At 32.8% G+C, this 22449-nt stretch overlaps 2 protein-coding genes across 2 annotated transcripts in view; one reads left to right on the top strand and one right to left on the bottom strand.

Moving 5' to 3' along the window:
- Hil (peptidase hillarin) overlaps positions 1-20577 on the top strand; it is a 57946-nt gene extending 37369 nt beyond the window's left edge. The window contains exons 5-15 of the mRNA XM_077443676.1: positions 16093-16209; positions 16289-16485; positions 16575-16800; positions 16876-16958; positions 17036-17179; positions 17875-18093; positions 18368-18576; positions 18650-18780; positions 18857-19114; positions 20129-20306; positions 20384-20577. Coding sequence (XP_077299802.1) covers positions 16093-16209; positions 16289-16485; positions 16575-16800; positions 16876-16958; positions 17036-17179; positions 17875-18093; positions 18368-18576; positions 18650-18780; positions 18857-19114; positions 20129-20306; positions 20384-20523 — 1902 coding nt within the window. The 3' untranslated portion in view covers positions 20524-20577. The remainder of the gene's footprint in view (positions 1-16092; positions 16210-16288; positions 16486-16574; positions 16801-16875; positions 16959-17035; positions 17180-17874; positions 18094-18367; positions 18577-18649; positions 18781-18856; positions 19115-20128; positions 20307-20383) is intronic.
- Mccc2 (methylcrotonyl-CoA carboxylase subunit 2) lies at positions 12078-14255 on the bottom strand. Its single transcript, XM_077443677.1, has one exon. The coding sequence runs from the start codon at positions 14081-14083 to the stop codon at positions 12428-12430; it is 1656 nt and encodes a 551-aa protein (XP_077299803.1). The 5' UTR covers positions 14084-14255; the 3' UTR covers positions 12078-12427.
- Positions 20578-22449: the final 1872 nt, after the last annotated feature.

Below are 22449 nucleotides of genomic sequence, written 5' to 3'. Positions count from 1 at the left end.
GAATATTTGATAAATGTATTCGTTAAATTTGCATATAGTCGAGAATTAATATATATATGTATATTAATATTCAGTGACGGATTCATAAAAATATTGCACAGCAAAAAATGTTCATCATTTTTTTAATTAATAATAAAACGATTGTGTGTATAACACCGTTTTTCAAACGTCGTTTGAAAATGAGATAGCCATATATTATTTTTAATTAAGTTTTAACGTCGAAAAAATATGTACTCGGATACATATTTGATCTGGAATATTCAACCAGCATCAAATATATTATAATGCTGTTGTACATAGTACGTATTATTACGCGAAGTACCCAGAATAGACATTTTCAATCTAGAATAGTCCCGTTCTTAACGATAATGTTCTAATCGAGCCGCGGAAGAATAAAGCGCCTTAAGCTTAAGAGGGTTAAATATTACAACAACACAACTTTTTTCTTCCAAAATACATATGCATGTATCTACTTGAGTCTGGCAATATCAGTTTGATAATCGCTGGTTTGTTTAGTTCGGCAATCGTGGTGTAGCCACAGGCGAGCGTTTAATTATTTCGTTATCCAGTGATATATGTGCATAGTTAGAGCCGACAAAAGAAAAACTATAACTTTAATTGAAATAACGTAAGTAATTCGAGACTCGCGAAATCTTTTGAAGTAGTCCGAGCTTTGCCAGAGTTTGACGAACTACATGTATCAAAATTCAACCAATTCTACTATAAATTTCATACTCTGCCTTAACTTTTTGAACCCCTTTTGAACCCTAATACGTGTGTACAATGAAAACCACATTTCTCTCCAGTACTATGGGGTCAAATCGAATATCAAAACATCTTCTTCTTATGGCAAGCCCGATTCAGACGTCATCCTCTTCCCAATTTCGGACAATTTCTTGTAATTGTTCCCGAATTCTTGCTGTGTGGAATATATTCTCCACAAAAGCTACTCCTGTCCATTTTTTAATGATCTGCAACTAGGACAGGCATTTAAAACTCACTCTGCGACGTCCCTTGATTTTTCCAGGGTGCAGATACATACATATGTATATAGGCGTGCGGCCTTCAGTTTTGCGCGTGTAAAAAAAACGCTAGCATGCATAATCTATGCTATGGCAGGCTTAAATCCTTTTATGTATTGACATAGGTTTTACAGCGATAACGGTGATTCCCATATTTAAAGAAATGTAGGAGAAACTTGTCGAAAAATAAGAACCCATGCGGCATTTTCACAATGGGAATCTAAGAACGTACCCGTGTCCTTTGATTCGGTGTATTTTCACCCTAATGGTCTGCAACAAGTGGAACTTTGGGCATTTCATGAAGTGCCCGTTGATGCGAGTTTTCTGCGTTTAATTGTTAAAAAAAACTCTTTTGTACTCATCTTTCGTAAGAAAGTGTTGTTTATCACTCGTTCAGTCCAGTAGATCAGTAGGAGCATTCTACGATAGCACCAAAGCTCAAATGCTTCCATTCTTCTAAGATCCAAAATTAAAATCATTAATCAAAACATACCAAATATTTACTAAATTGCAGAACCCTACCACTCTTTTATACCTTAAGAACTCTTCTAAATTAAACTTGGTTAATTTTGTTATCGTTAATTAATCCCATCATCACTTGGCAATCTAATACTATCTCGTGATTTCCTGACACATGGATCGACGCGTGAGGCAATTCGCTGTAAAAAACCGTAGGGGGTCAACCGGTTGTGCAGTGTGCACACAGAGTACCGTCGAGAGCTAGCCCGGGCCCTGGGAAAAGAAAAATTCTGGACCTTTTTTGTATGAGATCACGTTCGGACCCGATATTCTGGACCCTATGAGATCATGTTTAGACCCGATTTGCATAACTGAACAAAAAATGTGCACGTTATCTTCACTTCCAAAAGAAAAAAAATTAGAATTCCGAAAATAAAATATTCCCTTTATAGAAGACGATTTGATGGTAAGATTCTTTTTAAATTTGAGTACCCCAATGTACATATTATTTGAATGTCAAAATCAACACTTTTTTTAAACAGAAAGTTCATTTTTAGATACCAAAACAAAGCCTTCGAAGATTTCAATGTCGTACCCAACGAGTGCAAATTCATTATTTGCGATTCATTTTCGATATATATTTTTTTTATATACATATATTCCTGTTATAATCAGAAACCAGCGGAGACGATGCTCGACGGCTAAAAAATGGTTCACTTTTGTCAATTACTATTCTTAACCATTTTTTTGCTCTCCTGCTTTCTCGGACAATGGAGAGGTCTATTGTTATTTTGCGGCAGCATCTTAGCCGCCTATGTCTGGTTATAATTTTCTCCAGAATCCCTTCAAATAGAATGGATCCCAGGAATTTGTTCTCTGTCCTCTCCAATTTTCATCAGTCCTGTAGGTCACTATTCCTACTTAATCAGGGCCTACAAATACTGCGCTGTCGCTAATGTCAGCACGGTGACAGGAAAAATGCACTAGAGATAGTTGCACTCTTGAGACATCCAAACTTTCAAAGATGCTCAAGGAGAACTAACGCAATAGAATTCCACAAAAAAAGGTCAAGGGGTATTTTTATGTTATCCGAGGGTGCTAATTTTTTTTTGTGGAATTCTATTGCGTAAGTTCTTTTTGAACGCCTTTGAAAATTAAGACTTCTCGAATCTGCGCCACTATTTAGTGCATTTTTCTGGGAACCTGAAAACGCAGTGTAAATCCTACGACGTTCATCATTTTTTGGGATTTTCGTAGGGATCAGAAGATTTTGAAAGGCTTTCATTTTCAATTGTTCAATACAATATTACAGGATTCATACCATTTTTTTTTTATTTATACTGCACTATCCTTTCTTAAATCCCGGTTGTGTCTCCTTTCCAAAATATCGCCATTCTCGACACGAACTTCGCCGAGACCCACAAACTCTCATTTTTTCCGCTCCGAAGCCCACGCACGCCATATCTGAATTGATTTCTTTGAATTTCAGAAGAAATTATAACCAAAGCGCGCACTATCTATCGGGGCGAATAAAAAAACCGCGGTTTGCGATCGCGTATACGCCGGCTCGTTAAACCGCATCGCATCTAGACTGTGACCGATGCGTTTTTGCATATTGCATACCGCTACTTTTGAAGCACACCGCGCCATTTTTTATTTCGATCGAAAATGCAATAATAACGCACAGTCTATACTCGTGGATTCGTCTGAATTAATTGTCCGTGCGATGTGTCGGTCCAAGTGCAAATTTCTTATTGAAAATGCAACTAGTCATGCGGCTTAATGTGCATAATTGAAATTGCGGCAGAACTGGGGCAACTCGGGTTTCACTGTACATTAGAATTGATGCGTTCTGGTTCTTGACAGCCATAAATTGTCGCGTCGTGGTATTCCAAATATGTAACCAACTATTTCAAATCTTATTAGATTGTCCTTAGATTGGATCAGTGATGAGCAAATTGATTTGCTTTGTAGGTAAAAACCTCCAAGACTAAGATTTCAAAGGGCAAGATTATATATATTGTTGCGTAGGGGTGGGTGGAGGATCCAAGTAAAAGGCCAAAGTCGTGTCACAGTATTTATTGGTGATTAAGGAGATACACACACCGCCAGTGCTCCGCCCAGAATGTCTTTATATCGCCTAAGTACCGCCTTATAAGGGGCAGGTCTGTCAGAACATCTTCGACGTCCGATTTGTTTACCTATTGTTATGGTCACGTACTAGATGTGCCACGAAAGTGTCCCACCTATCACTGTGGATTCTGAGAACTCTACCGGACTGCGACCGAGTTAGTGCTACCCCCGCTAAGTGCATTCGGGGGAGATAATCCTCGAAACCAATTATAACGGTCACACAGTCTCTGGGATGCTACTCGGCCTAATCCGAGTGTATGTAACAATATAATAGCCCAATTCCGACTGTTTTTTTTTACTGTGGTGGTTCTACATATTAGATGCATAAAAACCAGAGAAAAAAAAATTTCGCCCTGTCTGGGTCTTGAACTCGTGAGCTCCTATTGATAACTCGATCGTAATGTTATATGTACTACTTGTCACGGAAAGTTGTGTGGGTGTTCTATAAAATTTTTTTAAAAATTTTCCAAATATTGTTTGAAAAACGCTGATTTTTATTTCGTAGAGTCGCCTACGTATAATCATTATACAATCACAACATCCATCCTGGGAGCGTGTGCGGGTCTGAACACGCTTAAAATTTAAGGTCGTACAAATTTATCGACGCACATTTGCGACGGACAATGACAGTGTTTGATCACATAATTGCAAGCGCGACCCCTAAAAAAATATGACAAACGATGCGATTACAATCAAAACTTTTGACATTTATGCCATAATAGCTTGTCGGTCATGAGATTTTATGAGCTTTTATTTCGTCATAATTTATGTACATATTTTTATTCGGCGTCTTGCCTTGTGGCTCTATTAGCGACTCGGTATCTTCTCGATGATACATCTCGATTTTTTTTACAATTCAAATGAAAGTGATATCAATATCATGCTCAATAGAAATATCATTTATCCATTCTCATTCCAACCTATCTATCCTACTCGAGTTGGAATCTCAACCCCTGAACTTATCTCCTTCAAGACACTGTCTTCCTTGGCATTGTTCATGGAAAATATATTCGTGCTTTCAACCTTTCCTCACTTAGACTTAGTCTCATACAATTAACCCTCCAAATTCGATCTCTTTCCGGTCGCTTTCCTTATGTATGAGGGTATCCAACCTTCTCGACACCTTGCAGCTCGCAGTGATTCGACAACCGTTTTTCCAGTGCCAGTTCTGTCCTGGTCATTCCATCTTGTTGGGAATCATCCTCTTCCTCTGTTTCCATAAACGCTTCCCAGAACGACCAATTTTTCCAGGCTGTCCTGGTCTCGCCTCGCGATGCGTTCAAAGAACTGGAAGATACGCCAAAGGCATATGGAAGATAGCCCGTCACCAACCCTCAGCTCGTGCAGGATGGAAGCATTGGTTTTTCTCGCTGTCCAGGGGATTCTAAGCATCCGAAAGCCTTTCTAAGCAGCCTCGTTCACAAATTTAATTAAATCATTTAATCATTAAAAATTTTCGCATTACCTCATATAAACATTATATTATTATCAATATTCTTCCTTCAATATGTTGAATACTGACTGGGTTTCTATAGATACATATGTATGTATATTGAAGATTAACTCTTTGAGTGCTGACGTCTTGTCTGTTGAAAGCCCGCCACGCTGGATATTTCACCAAAATTTCCAACTAGAATTATTTAGAAATCCAATAGAAAGCAGGTAGTATAAATTTGGAGCTAATCCAAACAAACCCTAGATAACCACCGCCGAGGATTTTTAGTTTTGTAAAGGTGTGTTTAGACTCTCTAATATATCTTGCAACAATATAAAATAAATAAAAGAAGTATATTGAATTAATGTATTTTTCCAAAACTAGTTCCATTTTCTTAATTGTTTTTAAAATGTCATACTCACAATCTAAATGCCAAGCCAAAATCTAAAATACTCAGCAGTTAGGGATTTTCATCGAGAAATTCTGCTATGGTTATAAATTCCGGTGTAAACCAGTCTTTATAAACATTGACACGGATTACACGACCCATGTTCTATCCATTTTTTTTCAATGCTACCTGGAAAGGCTTAGCGGCATAGATACACATAGATGGGCCCTGACGTGTGATTTTGGTCAGAGATCTTGTCTTCACTAACTGAGGGGTGCGGGGGGTTTAACTAGCGGGGAAGTTGGGGAAAAAAAAGCTTTTTTCCCTACGACGCAGCGGTACCTACCTACCTACTGAGAGAAACTGTGCATGCGCCATTTATTTTGCATGCGCCAAAAGGGAGACGAGTATAAAGCGTGAGGGCGGATCTAGTGTATTATACATCAATGCTTAGCGGGTAGTATTCTTGTTTATTTTTTACATAATCAAAAAACAACGCCTATCGGCGTATTTCAGGCTCATGGACTTGTTGGCAAAACGCCGATAGGCGTTGGTCACCATTCCAAGGGTTAAGTAACATTTGTATATACTTTTCCTCTATCAACGTTTGTTGCAGCGATTCATTTGCACAGATGACTCAATCCTACTTGTGTCTATACATACATATCTAAAGCTGAATCATATTCACACCTAAAACATACCGCGTTACAATATATATATATATATATATATATATATATATATATATATATATATATATATATATATATATATATATATATATATATATATATATATATATATATATATATATATATATATATATATATATATATATATATATATATATATATATATATATATATATATATATATATATATATATATATATATATATATATATATATATATATATATATATATATATATATATATATATATATATATATATATATATATATATATATATATATATATATATATATATATATATATATATATATATATATATATATATATATATATATATATATATATATATATATATATATATATATATATATATATATATATATATATATATATATATATATATATATATATATATATATATATATATATATATATATATATATATATATATATATATATATATATATATATATATATATATATATATATATATATATATATATATATATATATATATATATATATATATATATATATATATATATATATATATATATATATATATATATATATATATATATATATATATATATATATATATATATATATATATATATATATATATATATATATATATATATATATATATATATATATATATATATATATATATATATATATATATATATATATATATATATATATATATATATATATATATATATATATATATATATATATATATATATATATATATATATATATATATATATATATATATATATATATATATATATATATATATATATATATATATATATATATATATATATATATATATATATATATATATATATATATATATATATATATATATATATATATATATATATATATATATATATATATATATATATATATATATATATATATATATATATATATATATATATATATATATATATATATATATATATATATATATATATATATATATATATATATATATATATATATATATATATATATATATATATATATATATATATATATATATATATATATATATATATATATATATATATATATATATATATATATATATATATATATATATATATATATATATATATATATATATAATTAACTATCGACGATATTCGAGCATCTATTCTAATCGGAAATCTCTCGTTCGAATCGAGGAATGTGGACCGTCGGAAACGAGGCGACCGGTGTCGATGGTGGTTGAACGACCCGTTCGATCGGACCGATTGTTCTGGAAGGGCTCCGAGGACATTTCCTGCTCTGCCTGTGACCCACAGATCCTCCCGAACCGGTCGTCCTTGCTCACAGCCTCCGCCCTCAACTCGACTGATCGAATAGCGCCCACTTGTGCCAACGCACACGCACGAAATACATAACACTTGCATACACTGTAGTGAATACTCGAGAGTTGATAAGCGATAATAGATCTTAGTCGTATATGCGTTAAGAGTCATTTTGGAATGCTGAGTAAGCAGCGTTTTCATAACCTATCATCGACGTTTGACAAATTGATGGAATATGGCGATAAGTTTGTGTCGGCATTCGTGTTATGATTTTTTTAATACATTGCAAAAACTTCAGGGGTACTCAAATAGTGTAGGTCGGTTCATGGTGTGATTTAAACTCAATTTAAATATTCGCGTGTTTGCGCGACAAATGTCATTTTGACAGTTCGTGTCATGCGCAGGCCATAACACATAATTATACGGCCATCGTATATCGTTATTGTAGATTTCGAAGTTGAATTTTCTGAAAACTCTTAATTGTATTTTAAGAATCTTATATTGATAGAAAAATAACAAAAGTGTGTTTATAAGTGATAAAAGGGGAGAAGAAACTACAACAATTGGTCGCTCTATTAATAAATTTTAAGGGGAAGTATGCTATCGATTAGTAGTAAATAAGAGCAAAACTACGGTCAAATGAAGTTCAAATTGAAGGATATGGAATAATAAATGTATGTATTTTATAAGCAATTGATGATTTTGTTGCATAAATAAATCTGTGACATCATATTTATATAGGATCATCATCATTGCAATAATGTCATCACACATGCGTGTGAATTTTACCTTGAGCTGAATTTTCTCAACGCATATAAAAATTCACTTCGGAGATTAATGACAAAATAAATCAATTATACCTTTTTACTTTTTAGAAAAATATAAATAACCGTTTCCGTCGGCAATAAAGCGTGCAATTAAATACCGATTGTATAGGCGTGTTAAATGTAGAAATCGATGGGAAAAAATCAATAGTTCAAATTTGATTGTTCGTAATGAATTGACGTATGTACATTATATTTCGATTTACACAATTGATTTTTGCATTAATTTTCCGTGTGTGTTTTAAAACTGTTTTTGAAATTGATCTGGTATTTACGAACAAAAAACAAATCAATTATGACCACAACAAACTCTGTATGAATGCCGATCCGATCCACAAGAAACTAATCCATCAATCGATTTCTCGGAACGTTTACGATACGAAATACCGATTAAATCCCGCTCTAATATTTCCCCTTTGTATATCGAACATAATTTACCGATACGATCAACACCGACTTCGTGAACACCGTGTAGTACGTCAAATCGCAATACACACTCTGTAACTAGTGTACAGTTAGATCACAAAATACTATTATCAAGATTTGACCTCTCCATTTGACAATATACCGTGAACGATTTTACTGTTTTGCGACACATAAAGGGCTATTCAGAAATCAGAAAACGATACTTTTCTATGTTTTAAAATTTTTAAATTATTTGCTATCAATTAGTAGTGAGCGCGAGCATTATTATGGGTATACCAGGTTTCCGCTAAGTTATTTTAATTTTGAATTTTTTTTAACTAAATATTATTATAGTAAATGCGGTCTCTCCCCTGGTTGAAAATCTTTAATTTGTGTGTACTGATGTAATTGCTTGATGTACCCAAAACTGATTGTTAATTAATGCGATTTTCACAATAATTACGAGTTGCTAGTCACGTAGCTCAAAGATGAATACCAATTAACCCATCTCAGACGAAGGCTAATAAGGATGATGTTTCTTCGCGATGAATCGCACTAATTTGCTTAGAAAATTTATAAGACCAAAGAAGACAATCCGCTGCTCCATTTTCTATTTCTGGAACTGGATACGTCAATATGTATTTGCTGTGACTTTGAATTCAATTGATGTGAGAGTCAGAGCTATTCTATAGTTAATCCACTCTTTTTAACTTTTAATTTAAAATACAGATACTTTTTCATATTTTGTCTTAGAAAATATTTATTTAATTGGTTTGGAGCAACGCACACACTATGTCAACATGATGGATGTTTTATTTTGTTTTTCCCCTAGTTTTAGATTGAAAAACGACGTTTAAATTGCCTATGTATTATCTTAAATAAGTGGATCTCAATTGATAGCCACAATACATATTATTAAATGTTATTATAAGTGACATTGACGAATAGTTATGTGAAAAATTGAACTCTCATAAGCATGTTAATTTTTTTATTTTTTTTTCTATTATTTATGATAATCATACGTATATAAATAATTCATGTATGAAATTTTATACATGATGATTGATTTTTTTGTTTTGCTAAACATATTGAAATAAATTAAAGTTTTGACCTTTCCGAGTCGAACATATGCATCGTATGCATACTGCATATTATGCAGGATTAAATAATTCCAAAATATTTGTTTATTTTATTTCCAAACCAGTTATCGATTACGCTTCATTTGATCACACCTACACGACTGACCTTCATCAGATGATCTTCCTATTATTTTTTCTCTTAACGAATCATAAACAATTAGTTAATAATATGCGTGATCTCCCAATATTAGGAATGACGATTTATGCAAATTAATATAACCAATTATTTAATGTTCGTCAATGTAATTCGATTTATATCGCTTAATTATACACTGGCGTTGCGTGTAAATATATATGTGAAAAACGTATGCTACGCCCATGTCTACATACATACATATTATATACATAATATTAATAAATATAAATATGTATTCACACACAGCATGTATAATATAATATTTGATCAACATTACATATGTATACGAGCTGGCTAACTGAAATTCAAACGATTTAATTTAAATTCTCAGTACAATTTGATTTATTTTTTTCGCTGTGAATATACTATCTGTTTGTTTTTTGCGGCTTAAATCCGAGAACAGTTATACTATTCGCGATTGACCGATAGTAGTAATGAAATTTGAGTACCGCGACTTACAGGTTTTGCTATTCGCGTTGGTTGTACACAAGGCCAATTTTCTCATTACATGTGTGTGTAAAATATCATGTGTATTGCGTCACGGTGAACAAAAGGGATGGCGTAATGATAATTCTACCGCAATTAGGTCATAAAATAGCAGGATTCCGAACATTCGATTCAAATATGTAATTGTCATTTAAATTGCAAATGATTCAAAGTGAATGAATGTTTTGTTCTTTTAACAGTCATTTAAACGGTTGTTGATTGCTGTAACGTTTTTTGTACATAGAATGTATTTTATATACATAGATAATAATAATTAATAACCCTTTCAATCCCATATATTCTAACTGCAAATCGAGACCTTTTTCGACCAGTGCTCGAATTGATCTTCATATACATAATTAATTTTTATTTGTCTGAATATATTTTTTGCATATGTTTGTAAGTTTCACATATTCATGAAAATACATATTATACCTTTAAACTGAAATCGATACAGGAGTATCTCCGTGTGAGACAACTTGCTTCGTGGGCTGTACTTCTCCTTGACTTTTCATTTTTACAAATTTAATTGATAATTTACGCCTTCACTCCGATAGTTTGAATAAGAAAATACATAATCCACAATATTATAATACAATTACCATATATACGTAATTTTGCATTGATGGTCCAATCCATATGAGTAATACCATCCTAATTATGTACATTGATCATTTTTGTACGATGTAAATAAATTTTGTATGCAGTAGGAAACAGTACTTTTACTAAATCAAAATGTGCGTTTACATTATACAAAAAACGAAGGCAGATTTTTGTTGTTTAATACTGAAAGTCGTTCTATTATATTAATATATTCAAGTGTCGTAATTTTTGGCTAAAAATTAATTACTAAGTTCATAGTGCAAACTTTCACTTGTTTAATTTGGCGCGAAAATTATTTCACAATTTCACAATTATGTCACAATTATAGCATTTTTTTGGGAGAAAAGTTCTCATAACTTCCTGACCAGCGTCAAACTTTCCACGCGTTTCTTGCACAAGCACCCATTGTGCTATTTGCTCCTATTTGATCGGATCTCAATCTCTCCATGGACTGCATATTCTAATGTTCGACTTTTTCTATTGTTTTTCGAAGTTATAAAAAGTTTCTATTATGACATTAATAATTTTCGCACCGAAAATCGGTTCAAGAATAGGTCAATTATCCACTCTCTTCGTTATACGAAGCATAAACGTGTTGTTTAATTGGTTCAATTAAAAATTGCATACCCAAGAGATGTGCCGAGTTGCTTGTACGCTCAATTTATATAGTAAAATTAATTATAATTATTATCAATTTACTAGGTATAATATGGTTTACATTTTATCTTACTTGTTATCAATATTGTTATTCTGTAGTTTTTTTTTCTTATCTCCAAAGTTTCTGAACTACGTTAAAATACAATTTATAATACAGAATGCAAAATATAACGTGTTTAATATTCATTTCACAAAAGTGTCAAATTAAATTCGTATAAAATTCAATAAAATGAATATTTTTTGTTAGACTATTTTAACACTTACATACATCACCACTGAATAAAAATTTTAAATGTTAATAATTTGGCTTTAGAATTTATCGAACGACATTCATTTCCATATGCAAATAAATAGAATAAGAACGACTCGCGATTTATTTATTAATAGAAAAGTGACAGTTTCGACCTAAACAGGTGAATAAATATACACATATTATATAAATAAAATAAAAGATGTTTGTTTATAACAAAATAAAATTCTTTTAATCATCATAACAACTATTTACAAAATACAATATTTACAAACAAATTGGAATTTCATTCCATCTTGCTCAATTGACAGTTTCTCCGTGTTCTTTTTAGGTTTTGAACCTTGATTATAAATATTCGATGGATCTACATATGTATTTAATCCTTATTTTGTTTCAAATTCTACACTCGATTATAAATGTCAGTCCAAACTAAGATCGTTTCAATTTAAATGAATCAAAAGCACACACTTCACATTCTGAATATGCCAAATTTAGGATCAGGGAACGGTGCATTCAGAGCAGCTGCCAAACTTAAACCTAAAGCTCGTCTTGTGCAAGCTGGATCCAAAACTCCATCATCCCAAAGTTTTCCTGTACTAAACGAAGGGGCTCCCTCTTTTTCGAATTGTTCTTCCAGAGGCTTTCTAATAGCTACCTCTTGTTCATCGCCCCAACTTTTACCTTCCCTTGCTGCTTTGTCTCTTGCCACTTGACAAAGTACTCCAGCAGCTTGAGGACCTCCCATCACTGATATCCTGGCATTAGGCCACATGTATAAGAAGTTGGGAGAGTACGCTCGACCGCACATACCATAGTTACCAGCTCCGTAACTGCCGCCTACGATCACAGTTAGCTTAGGTCCTTTGAAACAGCTGACCGCCGTCACCATCTTGGCTCCATTCTTGGCTATTCCGCCAGCTTCCGCATCTCTGCCCACCATGAAACCGGTGATGTTTTGCAAGAAGATAAGAGGGATCTTCCTGGCTGCGCATAGTTCTATAAAGTGGGCACCTTTCAAAGCACCCTCCGATTGCAACACGCCATTGTTCCCCAGAATACCCACCGGTTTTCCATACAGTTTAGAAAATCCACACACAACAGTCTCTCCATACAATTCTTTAAACTCTTGAAACTTACTACCATCGACAATTCTTGCAATGACCTCTCGCATGTCGAAAGGTCTTTGCAGGTTCGTACCTACTATTCCATACAATTCTTCTGGGTCGTAAAGCGGTTCTTCTACATCTTCGAGTAGAGCTTCATTAGTTGCCGACATATCAGGCCAGGTTAAATTCTGAACTATGTTTCTAGCTATATGAAGAGCGTGCTCGTCGTCTTGCGCGTAATGATCTGTAACTCCGGATACGCGACAATGTAAATCAGCCCCTCCCAACTGTTCAGCGGTGACTTCTTCACCTGTTGAAGCTTTAACTAGAGGTGGACCAGCCAAAAATACAGTGCCTTGATTGCGCACGATCACGCTCTCGTCAGACATGGCAGGAATATAAGCACCTCCCGCTGTGCAAGAGCCGAGCACGACCGAAACTTGAGGTATACCCAGAGCGGACATGTTAGCTTGGTTGTAGAAGATCCTACCGAAATGGTCTCTATCCGGGAATACATTAGCCTGGTCTGGCAGATGAGCTCCCCCACTGTCGACAAGATAAACACAAGGCAGACGACACTGTTGAGCAATCTCCTGAGCTCTCAAATGCTTCTTAACTGTAATTGGGAAATAAGTGCCTCCTTTGACCGAAGGATCATTAGCTACGACTACTACCGGCCTTCCGTGGACCCTGGCTACGGCTGTTAATACTCCGGCACTAGCAGGAGGTCCAGCTAGAGCACTCAATTCGAGGAGGTCTGAGCCTGGATCGGCGAGCAATTCCAATCTGCTTCGAGCGTCCAACTTTCCTCTGTCCTTCTGTTGTTTCTTGGACTTCTGTCCGCCACCTTCGCTGGCCTGGGCCGTATTCTGTCTCAACCCGTCTATCAGCGCCAGCATTGCCTGTCGGTTTTCTTTGAACAGCTGCGAGTTTACGTCACAATTGCTGCTCATTACCGAGTGATGGTAATGTCTGAACAGCGGCGTGGCCTTTCGCAGACATTTCGTTAGCTTGTGCATCGTGTCCTGTTGTTTCTGGACCAGGACACGTCAGTCGGACAATGAATGTGCAAGCGAGAGAGGTTTAACACTTGACTTGGAGCTGTTGACAGGCAGCCGGTTGCTGTCGCACTGAACGATATCTGGCGCTGTTGTCGTACGACGCGACCTCGACGCGAGAATATGCTACGACAAAAACACGCGGTTCGTAAATAAACCCAAAAGTTATTCCAAAACAAAATAGTGTGATATAATGTGAATACATTTATTTCTATATCCGTTTGAAATGGAAAAAAAATCATTTTTGAATTTCAAATGTACGATATTGTACCTTTTATGAAACAACTCCCTTCAGTAACATATTGTTACGGGGACGAGTAGGAGATGGTATAAGAATATTATAGTCACAGATTTTGTCAAATGATTATATTCTTTTAAATAGCAGTAAGTATAAACGAAATTAATGTACAAGTTTGTATTACAAGTTACTAGTCTCGAAGTGCTACCACAAGTTACTAGTTAGTAGGGATCCCAGTCGAATATTCGAATATTCGACTATTCGAATTATTCGTCTGATTTTTCAGCCATTCGTTATTCGAATATTTCATCAACTATTCGAATATTATTCGTGAATGTATTTTTTTATAAACTAAATACACAAAATCAACATGAAAAGAGCCGACGATTATGAAGAAAATTAAATATATAATAGGGATAATTGTGATAAAAATGAAGATAGTGAAGAATATGAAATGTCTACATGTGAAGAAACAGATTTGTATTTATTAAATAAGGAAATATTTTTAACTTTCCGATCGATAATAATCTCTACGAAATTTTAGAAAACATCAGAAAAATAGTACGAATATTTAAGAAGCCACCGGCGAAATATACATTTTTACAAGAAACCATAATGAATAGTGCCCGGAATCTGAAGGGGCTGTTTATTGTTCAAAGATTGTAAATGCATTGTTAAAGGTTTGCCGAACCTTTTTTACAAAGGATTTACAACAATTGAACAATAGGCGGCACGTTTCCGGCCCCTTCAGATTCCGACCTCTAATAATGAATAAAGAAAATAAAAAATTGGTAAATTATTATTGGCTGTAAAAACGAGGAATTCAATGGCAACTATGATAAGACGATTAATTCAAATGTATGCTTAGTAAATATGTTATTATCTTTTTTTAATTTTCGAATATATTCGAATAGCTCTTGATTTACTATTCGATATTCGAATAGTTGAAGTCGACGAATATTTGGGATCCCTTCTATTTAGGCTGTTTAATTGCAAGTTACTAGACAGTTAAATTGCAAGTTACTAGTAAGACAGTTAAATCGCAAGTGCCTTAACAAAGGGCTGGTGGTTGTATATATCAAATCTGTGCCTTGCTTGTTATACCTATCGTTATATTTTAGCAATTATATTTGTTAAACTTTTATGTTATTTTTTGATCAAGCTGTTAAACTGTTGCTTTTTTACAAACCTCCTTTACGTTTAATTAATTAATTTCATTTCATTAATATTCTATGTGATTTTATCAGGGTTGTGAAGTTTTTAAAAACCTTATAAAAAAATACGACTCTCATCCAATATGCATTTTCAAACAATCCGATTCCAACTTCCATTTTAAAAATGTATTTTTTTTCCCATTGGGCTAATTTTTTTATATTTCTGGAATAATATACAAATAATAATAAACGAATACAAAATGCTGCATATATAATATAATGAGCTGATTTAATAAAACTTTTTTTCTTTCAATATTTTGTGTTTTTAATTTATAAATGAAACTAATAAAATGTTCGCGTTTGCCATAACGGATTTGTCAAATATCTAAACATGAGAAAATGTCAGAAATATACATATTTGTACTATTAGAATATTTATTTTATTTTGTACAAATATTGTTCTCTATTTTTCAAAACGTTGTTTATTCATACATAGTTCAAGCAATATAAACTTTATTATCAGTGATATTTATAAACCTAATTTAATGATTCTAAATATTATGTTATATTTGTTACAGGACCGAGATGAACAGACACAATTGGAGATGAAACACAGACAAGAAGAAGATGACCTTTACAGAAGATTTGCTAGACACCGTGAGGAAGAAGATAGACGCATACGGGAAGAATTTAGGGTAAAACTCAATTTTATATGTCTTGTCTAATGTTTATATTACATAAAATATACTTATTATTTAATAATTGTATGCTTAGGATGAATGGGAAAAAGAATTAGAACGTTTGATGCATCGCTTCGAAAGAGAAATGCAGGTGAAAAGGAAAAAACCTGAAGACCAAAATGTTCTCACTCTTAGACACCAACAAGAAAAAGACGACCTGGAAAAGAACATGACTTTGAGAAGGGACAAAAAGAAAGAAAGCATTACACGGAAGATGTTAGAACATGAGAGGTCAGTATGGAGTAGAACTTAAAGTAGAAATATTAAAAAATTAAAACCACTATCGAATAGTGTATTTACTTATAAATATTTATTTTCAGAGCTGCTACTGCTGCCTTAGTAGAAAAACAGAGTCACGAAATGTTGGAATTGATCAACGAGAAACGATCAGAATACATGCGTGCCGAATCTCTTTTCGAAGATGCTGCTGAAGTAGCCGCTCCATACCCAGCACGAGCACCTCCTCCAGCACCACCAGCTCTAACCAAATTTCATATTTACAGCGATCCCACCGAGTTTGCTGAGGTCGATCAAATCGCCATCTCGGTAATAAGCCAATGCCTTTACAAAATACATATTTATATATGTATGTAATATAATACTGTTGCTTTTTTAATCAAGGTGGCTCAAGAAGATCAGAAGACGTTCACAGATCTTGTGCGACAGCTAGTCGGTAGATGCGGTTCAGACATTGAAAAAGCGAGGTGAGTAGTATAATTTCAATTTACGATTCTATTGTATGTAATTATGTTCAGATTCTAATTGCACTGCATTGTTACAGAACAATATTCCGTTGGATTACTGTAAAGAATCTGAATACCATGCAGTTTGATGACAATTTAAGAGGCGACACGCCGATGGGTCTTTTGAGAGGTATCAAACACGGCACCGAGAGTTACCATGTATTATTTAAACGTCTCTGCAGGTACGCACATTTGATTTTGATTTTTAAATGCTTTTTATTATTACGAAATTATGTTCACAATACATCTTATATCTATTTTAATAGCTACTGATCTACTGATCATTTTCTATTTTACAATTTTAAATTAATTTTGTTAGTAATCATAGTATTATATTATTATAATGTTAATATGTACAGCGTAATAGGAAAAAGAGCTCAAAAACCTATTTACAATTCTTATAAATGCTCATAATACATCTAATACATAATATTAATTAAAGACTCTCTAAAGTCGATGACCTAAAGCAGATTGTGTTTATACCTGAAGGGTATAGACATTTTGTTGTAATCACCGAGACTCTTCACAAGTGTGTTAGTATGGTTATTAGTGATTCTGTCATAGAATCCACTGGTAAGTTTGTTAGTAATGTCTGTAACAAACGGAATATTATATATGGCATGCAGTTTTATCAAGTTAGTATATATGGGTGTATTATAAATTATTTTTAGGGATTTATTTTGTATTACTTGGAGCTTGGAAAAGTTAGTATTCGAGGCGTTATTCCATACAGGTGAAGCATAGGTTAATAATGGTAATATGAGCGCGCGATATATGCACATCCACAATGTTCATATCCTTGTTTCCAATAGATTGTGTATACGTGTGTGATTTGTCATGTAAGTAGTATACTAATTGTGTTATAATTTTCTTCTAGTTACGCTGGATTGCACTGCGTCGTAATTAAGGGTTACAGTAAATCTGCCGGCTACCAACCGGGCGTGCGATTCGAAGATAATAGGTTCCGCAATTCGTGGAATGCCGTTTATGTTGCTGGTGCGTGGAGATTTGTACAGTGCAATTGGGGGGCACGCCACCTTGTTAACGCCAAAGATGCCCCGAAGCCCGGAAACAAGGGAAAAAGTGATAGTCTTAGGTGAATTTTGCTTAGATTTTTTTCATATTATGTATATTAAGACGTAGTTGTACAATATATTTTATGATTTTGCTTTTATATTGTACAAAAGATATGCACGAGGTTGCACTGGATCTGGATTTAGATCTGACATTCCACTACCAACTATGTACATAAGTTTCAACCTAATAATTTTCAATAAATGGATTTACTCAGTTCTTCCATATCATCGAACCGAACCTAAATCATGAATTATGCGAGTAATTCATACTAAAAATTATAAATACCATTTCAGATACGAATATGATGATCACTATTTCTTGACGGATCCAAGAGAATTTATTTATGAATTCTTCCCGTTGCAATCGGACTGGCAACTGCTTAAGACCCCGATAACGCTTAGAGACTTTGAAGAGTTACCATTTGTTAGATCATTATTCTTCAGATACGGTTTATACTTTAGTGATGCAAACACCAAAGCTGTCATGTATACAGATGCTACAGGTTTGATAAATCATTAAGATAACATTAAATTTTAATAAAAAATCATATTATATTAAATAAAATTCAAAATCAGGCGCAGCAACAGTGAGGATAGCAATGCCAGCGCACATGCAAAGCACGTTGATATTCCATTATAATTTGAAGTTCTACGATACGGAAGGTGACGGCTTTGACGGTGTCAGTCTCAAAAGATTCGTAATGCAGGTAAAACAAATTTAAACAGCCAACGCCGATTTAAATCATATTTGACAGTAGCTTTAATATATTTGTATTATTTCAGTCGGTGATAGGCAATGTGGTATCATTCCGAGTGCACGCACCGTGCAGTGGAGCGTTCCTCCTCGATATATTCGCCAATGCTGTTACGCCCAAGGAATACCTCACCGGAGAACCAATGAAGTTTAAGAGTGTGTGTAAATTTAAGATATGCTGTGCTGAATTACAAACCGTGATGGTTCCGTTGCCGGACTGTGCCAGCGGCGAATGGGGTCCAACGAAGGCCACCAGACTCTTTGGATTGGTCCCTATAACGCATCAGGTATTAACATTAGCAATGTATTTTGCTAATTTCAATGAGCTCCATATCAGCATCTAAGGTTTCATATTTAACCCTTTGCCCGCGGCAATAAATATAGCGAACAAGCCCTGTACGCGGCACCTTTTTCGCGAATTTGGCAATCGAGTTTTCGACCTTAAATACAGATTTTAATATTTACTCAAGTAACCAGATATGTTAATGAACACATAAAGTATTATTTTAAACAATAAAATACATAATATATCTCGTAGTTTTGGCTTAATTGTCAAATAATCATTCTTCATACAATTGAGACGTATCGTCGCCATTGTTCAACAGACGTGACGTCACATAAACGAAGTTTCAGTATGGTTCCACAAAAAACTAATTTTGACTGGTATATATTCATTTTAAGCAAATTGAATAGATAGCATTCAACTCTCAGTAATATATTCAACTGATTTTGAACCTTAAAACAGTTGAAATAGGCGCAAATAAGGCTCAAAATTCCGTGCAAAGTTCAGAAATTCTATGGAAGACAGCCGCGCTAGACTCGTCGCTCAAAGCTTCCATAGAAGACGGCCGCGGGCAAACGGTTAAGTAAACATCTGTCTTTTTAAGTAAACTTCTTGGAAAATGGTAGAATGGTAAAATATAATATGGTGACATTAATAAGACAGATCTACCACTAAAGTTTTGTACGGAGATGAATCTGATTAATTTGAATCAGATATAGTATTAGAGATGAATTGCAATTATCTAACTTATAGTATTATAACTAAGGTCCGACCTTTCTTCAAACCATACTAAACTATCTTTGTATTCTTCCATGCTATTTGAGTTCATAGACATATGTAGGTAGTTTACAAGTAGATTAACTCAAGATGATGACTTTTCCAATAGTAAGCGTGGAAATTGTTGTTTTCATACCAATTTTTGCATTTTAATAAATGGTTTTCTTGTTTATATAACATTATTATCATCACTGAAACTATCTTATTTACTTTTACCAACAATAAATCTATCAAATTACAGGATGCGTTAGTATTTGCTGGTCGCGAAGTAGAAATCCAATTCAGGATGTCTCGTCAGTTAACCGACTTCATGGCTACATTACACAAGAACGGCGTTGAAGAAAAGCGACTGTCTAAATTCGTCACGCACACGTTGACCGATGATATCGTCACGTTCGTGATCAACTTCCCTGAAGAAGGTAGAAATTTGGACCGTTTCATATAAAGTATAAATATTTGTGGTGTTTTATTGCAATATTTGACGATTCGTCCGCAGGTCAGTACGGTTTAGATGTGTATACGAGAGAGAGAGGCAGCGGTCCTGCCAATCATCATCAGAATGGTTCCAGCGAAAGGGAGAAACATCTCCTCACTCACTGTTGCAAGTATTTGATAAACAGCAGCAAAAGAAATTAACGAGGATCGTGTTTAAATTTATGATAAATTTAGTGTATGTGCGAACTGTAATAGCAATCAATTATTCTTGTATATAAATAATATTATAATACACTTTAAAAATCTTTAATATATTTGATCAATATTTGTACGTAACGTTCTTTTTAATCTAACTACATATTATATTATATATTTTCAATTTTTATTGTAGAAAAACGGGTTAATATTTCATAGGTATAAAATTTAATATAACATGTAACATTTATACTTAAAAAAATGTGATTAAAACATTCCACTGTCTTTTTATGGTGCATTATATTGAATGTAATTTTGTTCATGAATAGTTATGAACTATATTAATGCATCAACACCAGTTATTATTATAAAAACAAACATAGTTTTATATTAATATCACGCCCAAAAAAGTTTATATATATATACATATTTGAGCAATTAAAATATTCAAATTATTATATTAACCATTTTACATGTATAACTATTACTGAAAGATATTTTAAAAGACACTGTTTATATATTCATTGGCTACTGTATTATATAAATGATTTCTACGTGTGTATTTATTTTTAACGTACACGAGATTTTATAATACCTGAATAAAATAAAATTATTGATTAATAATAGGTAACATGTATAAGATTATATAACAATGATATTTATATTAAACTTAAGAGTCACGTGTATTCAATATAAATATGATAATAAATTTTAGAACAATTCGTAAAATTTACGGCATCATTTCATTGAAATTTTTCATATTCAATGAACCAATAGACTGTCAATACCTGTTTTTTTCATAGTCGTAGTTTTGTACACATTATTACAATAATATTAAAGAAGTAAAAATATATTTTACAAAGGAAATAATGAATCCCATTGTGCATTTAAAACAAAAACATAAATTTAAAAATATATAAAATTTATTCAGTCGTTATTAATTTTACAATTTTATTTAATGTATATTTTTGTGAATAATACCACTTATAAAATCTTATTTAAAATAAGAAGAATCATTAATTTAATTATACATACACAAATACATATATAATATAATTTTTGCATTTTTTAATAAGTCTACTGTAAATAATGGAATGTCATTATATTATATTATATTATATATAATACGTTCATAAAAATATATATATAAAAATTTAAAGCAAAATACAACTTTGATTGTAATCTGAGGTTAAACTCACTGCACAATCACCGAGTAAATATAAATCCTCGTTACAATGGACCATTTTTAGTCTTGTGCAATAAAACCAATTTTAAACAACTACAGAAACAACTCTTAGAGTTGTTTCACAATGATAGAACTTTATTTGTTAAATAAAATGACTTCATATAACAGGGGGTTTATAATTATTCACAATAATAATCCAACCAGAGTGCACTTGTAAATTTATATGAAAATTAAGTACTGTTTTTTTTTCATGTTACTAATAAATGTCAAATTTATATTCTTGTTATATTATTATTTAATGTCTGAACATATGTACATCCTTTCCATACATTTGTACTTAATTGTGTGGTAAAATGGATATTGGAGGCTTCCAGAAACAATTTCAAAAGTAAAATAAACACCCGAAATTATAATATTCATACAAAAAGAAACCAACACTTGTATAATAACATACAAGCATCGAAAAATTAAAATGAAGAACATTCACACTTGTTTTCATTTACTAAATGTGAAACTTCTGCAAAATACTCCAAATTTGAATGAATGAAGACCAAGTACATCAATTTGAAATCCGCGGTTGATTTACCCCTAATAATTGAGAGAAATCACCTAAGAAGTCAATATAAGAGAAGACAACGCAGTAAATACGAAAACGGAAAAAGCATTTTTCAGAAAAAATAAACTTAGTCCAGACAATATTGACATCGAAAAAAACTGCGAAAAATCGGAATTAGAAACCACCGGTT

The sequence above is a fragment of the Arctopsyche grandis genome, chromosome 13 (assembly GCF_051622035.1).
Source record: "Arctopsyche grandis isolate Sample6627 chromosome 13, ASM5162203v2, whole genome shotgun sequence".
Classification (NCBI taxonomy): Eukaryota; Metazoa; Arthropoda; class Insecta; order Trichoptera; family Hydropsychidae; genus Arctopsyche; species Arctopsyche grandis.
The sequence above is the reverse complement of the archived record's forward strand: the minus strand, read 5'-3'. Positions and strand labels throughout refer to the sequence as shown.

Coding starts and splice junctions, on each gene's coding strand:
- Mccc2 (XM_077443677.1), bottom strand. CDS start 14,083: ATGCACAAGCTAACGAAATGTCTGCGAAAGGCCACGCCGCTGTTCAGA.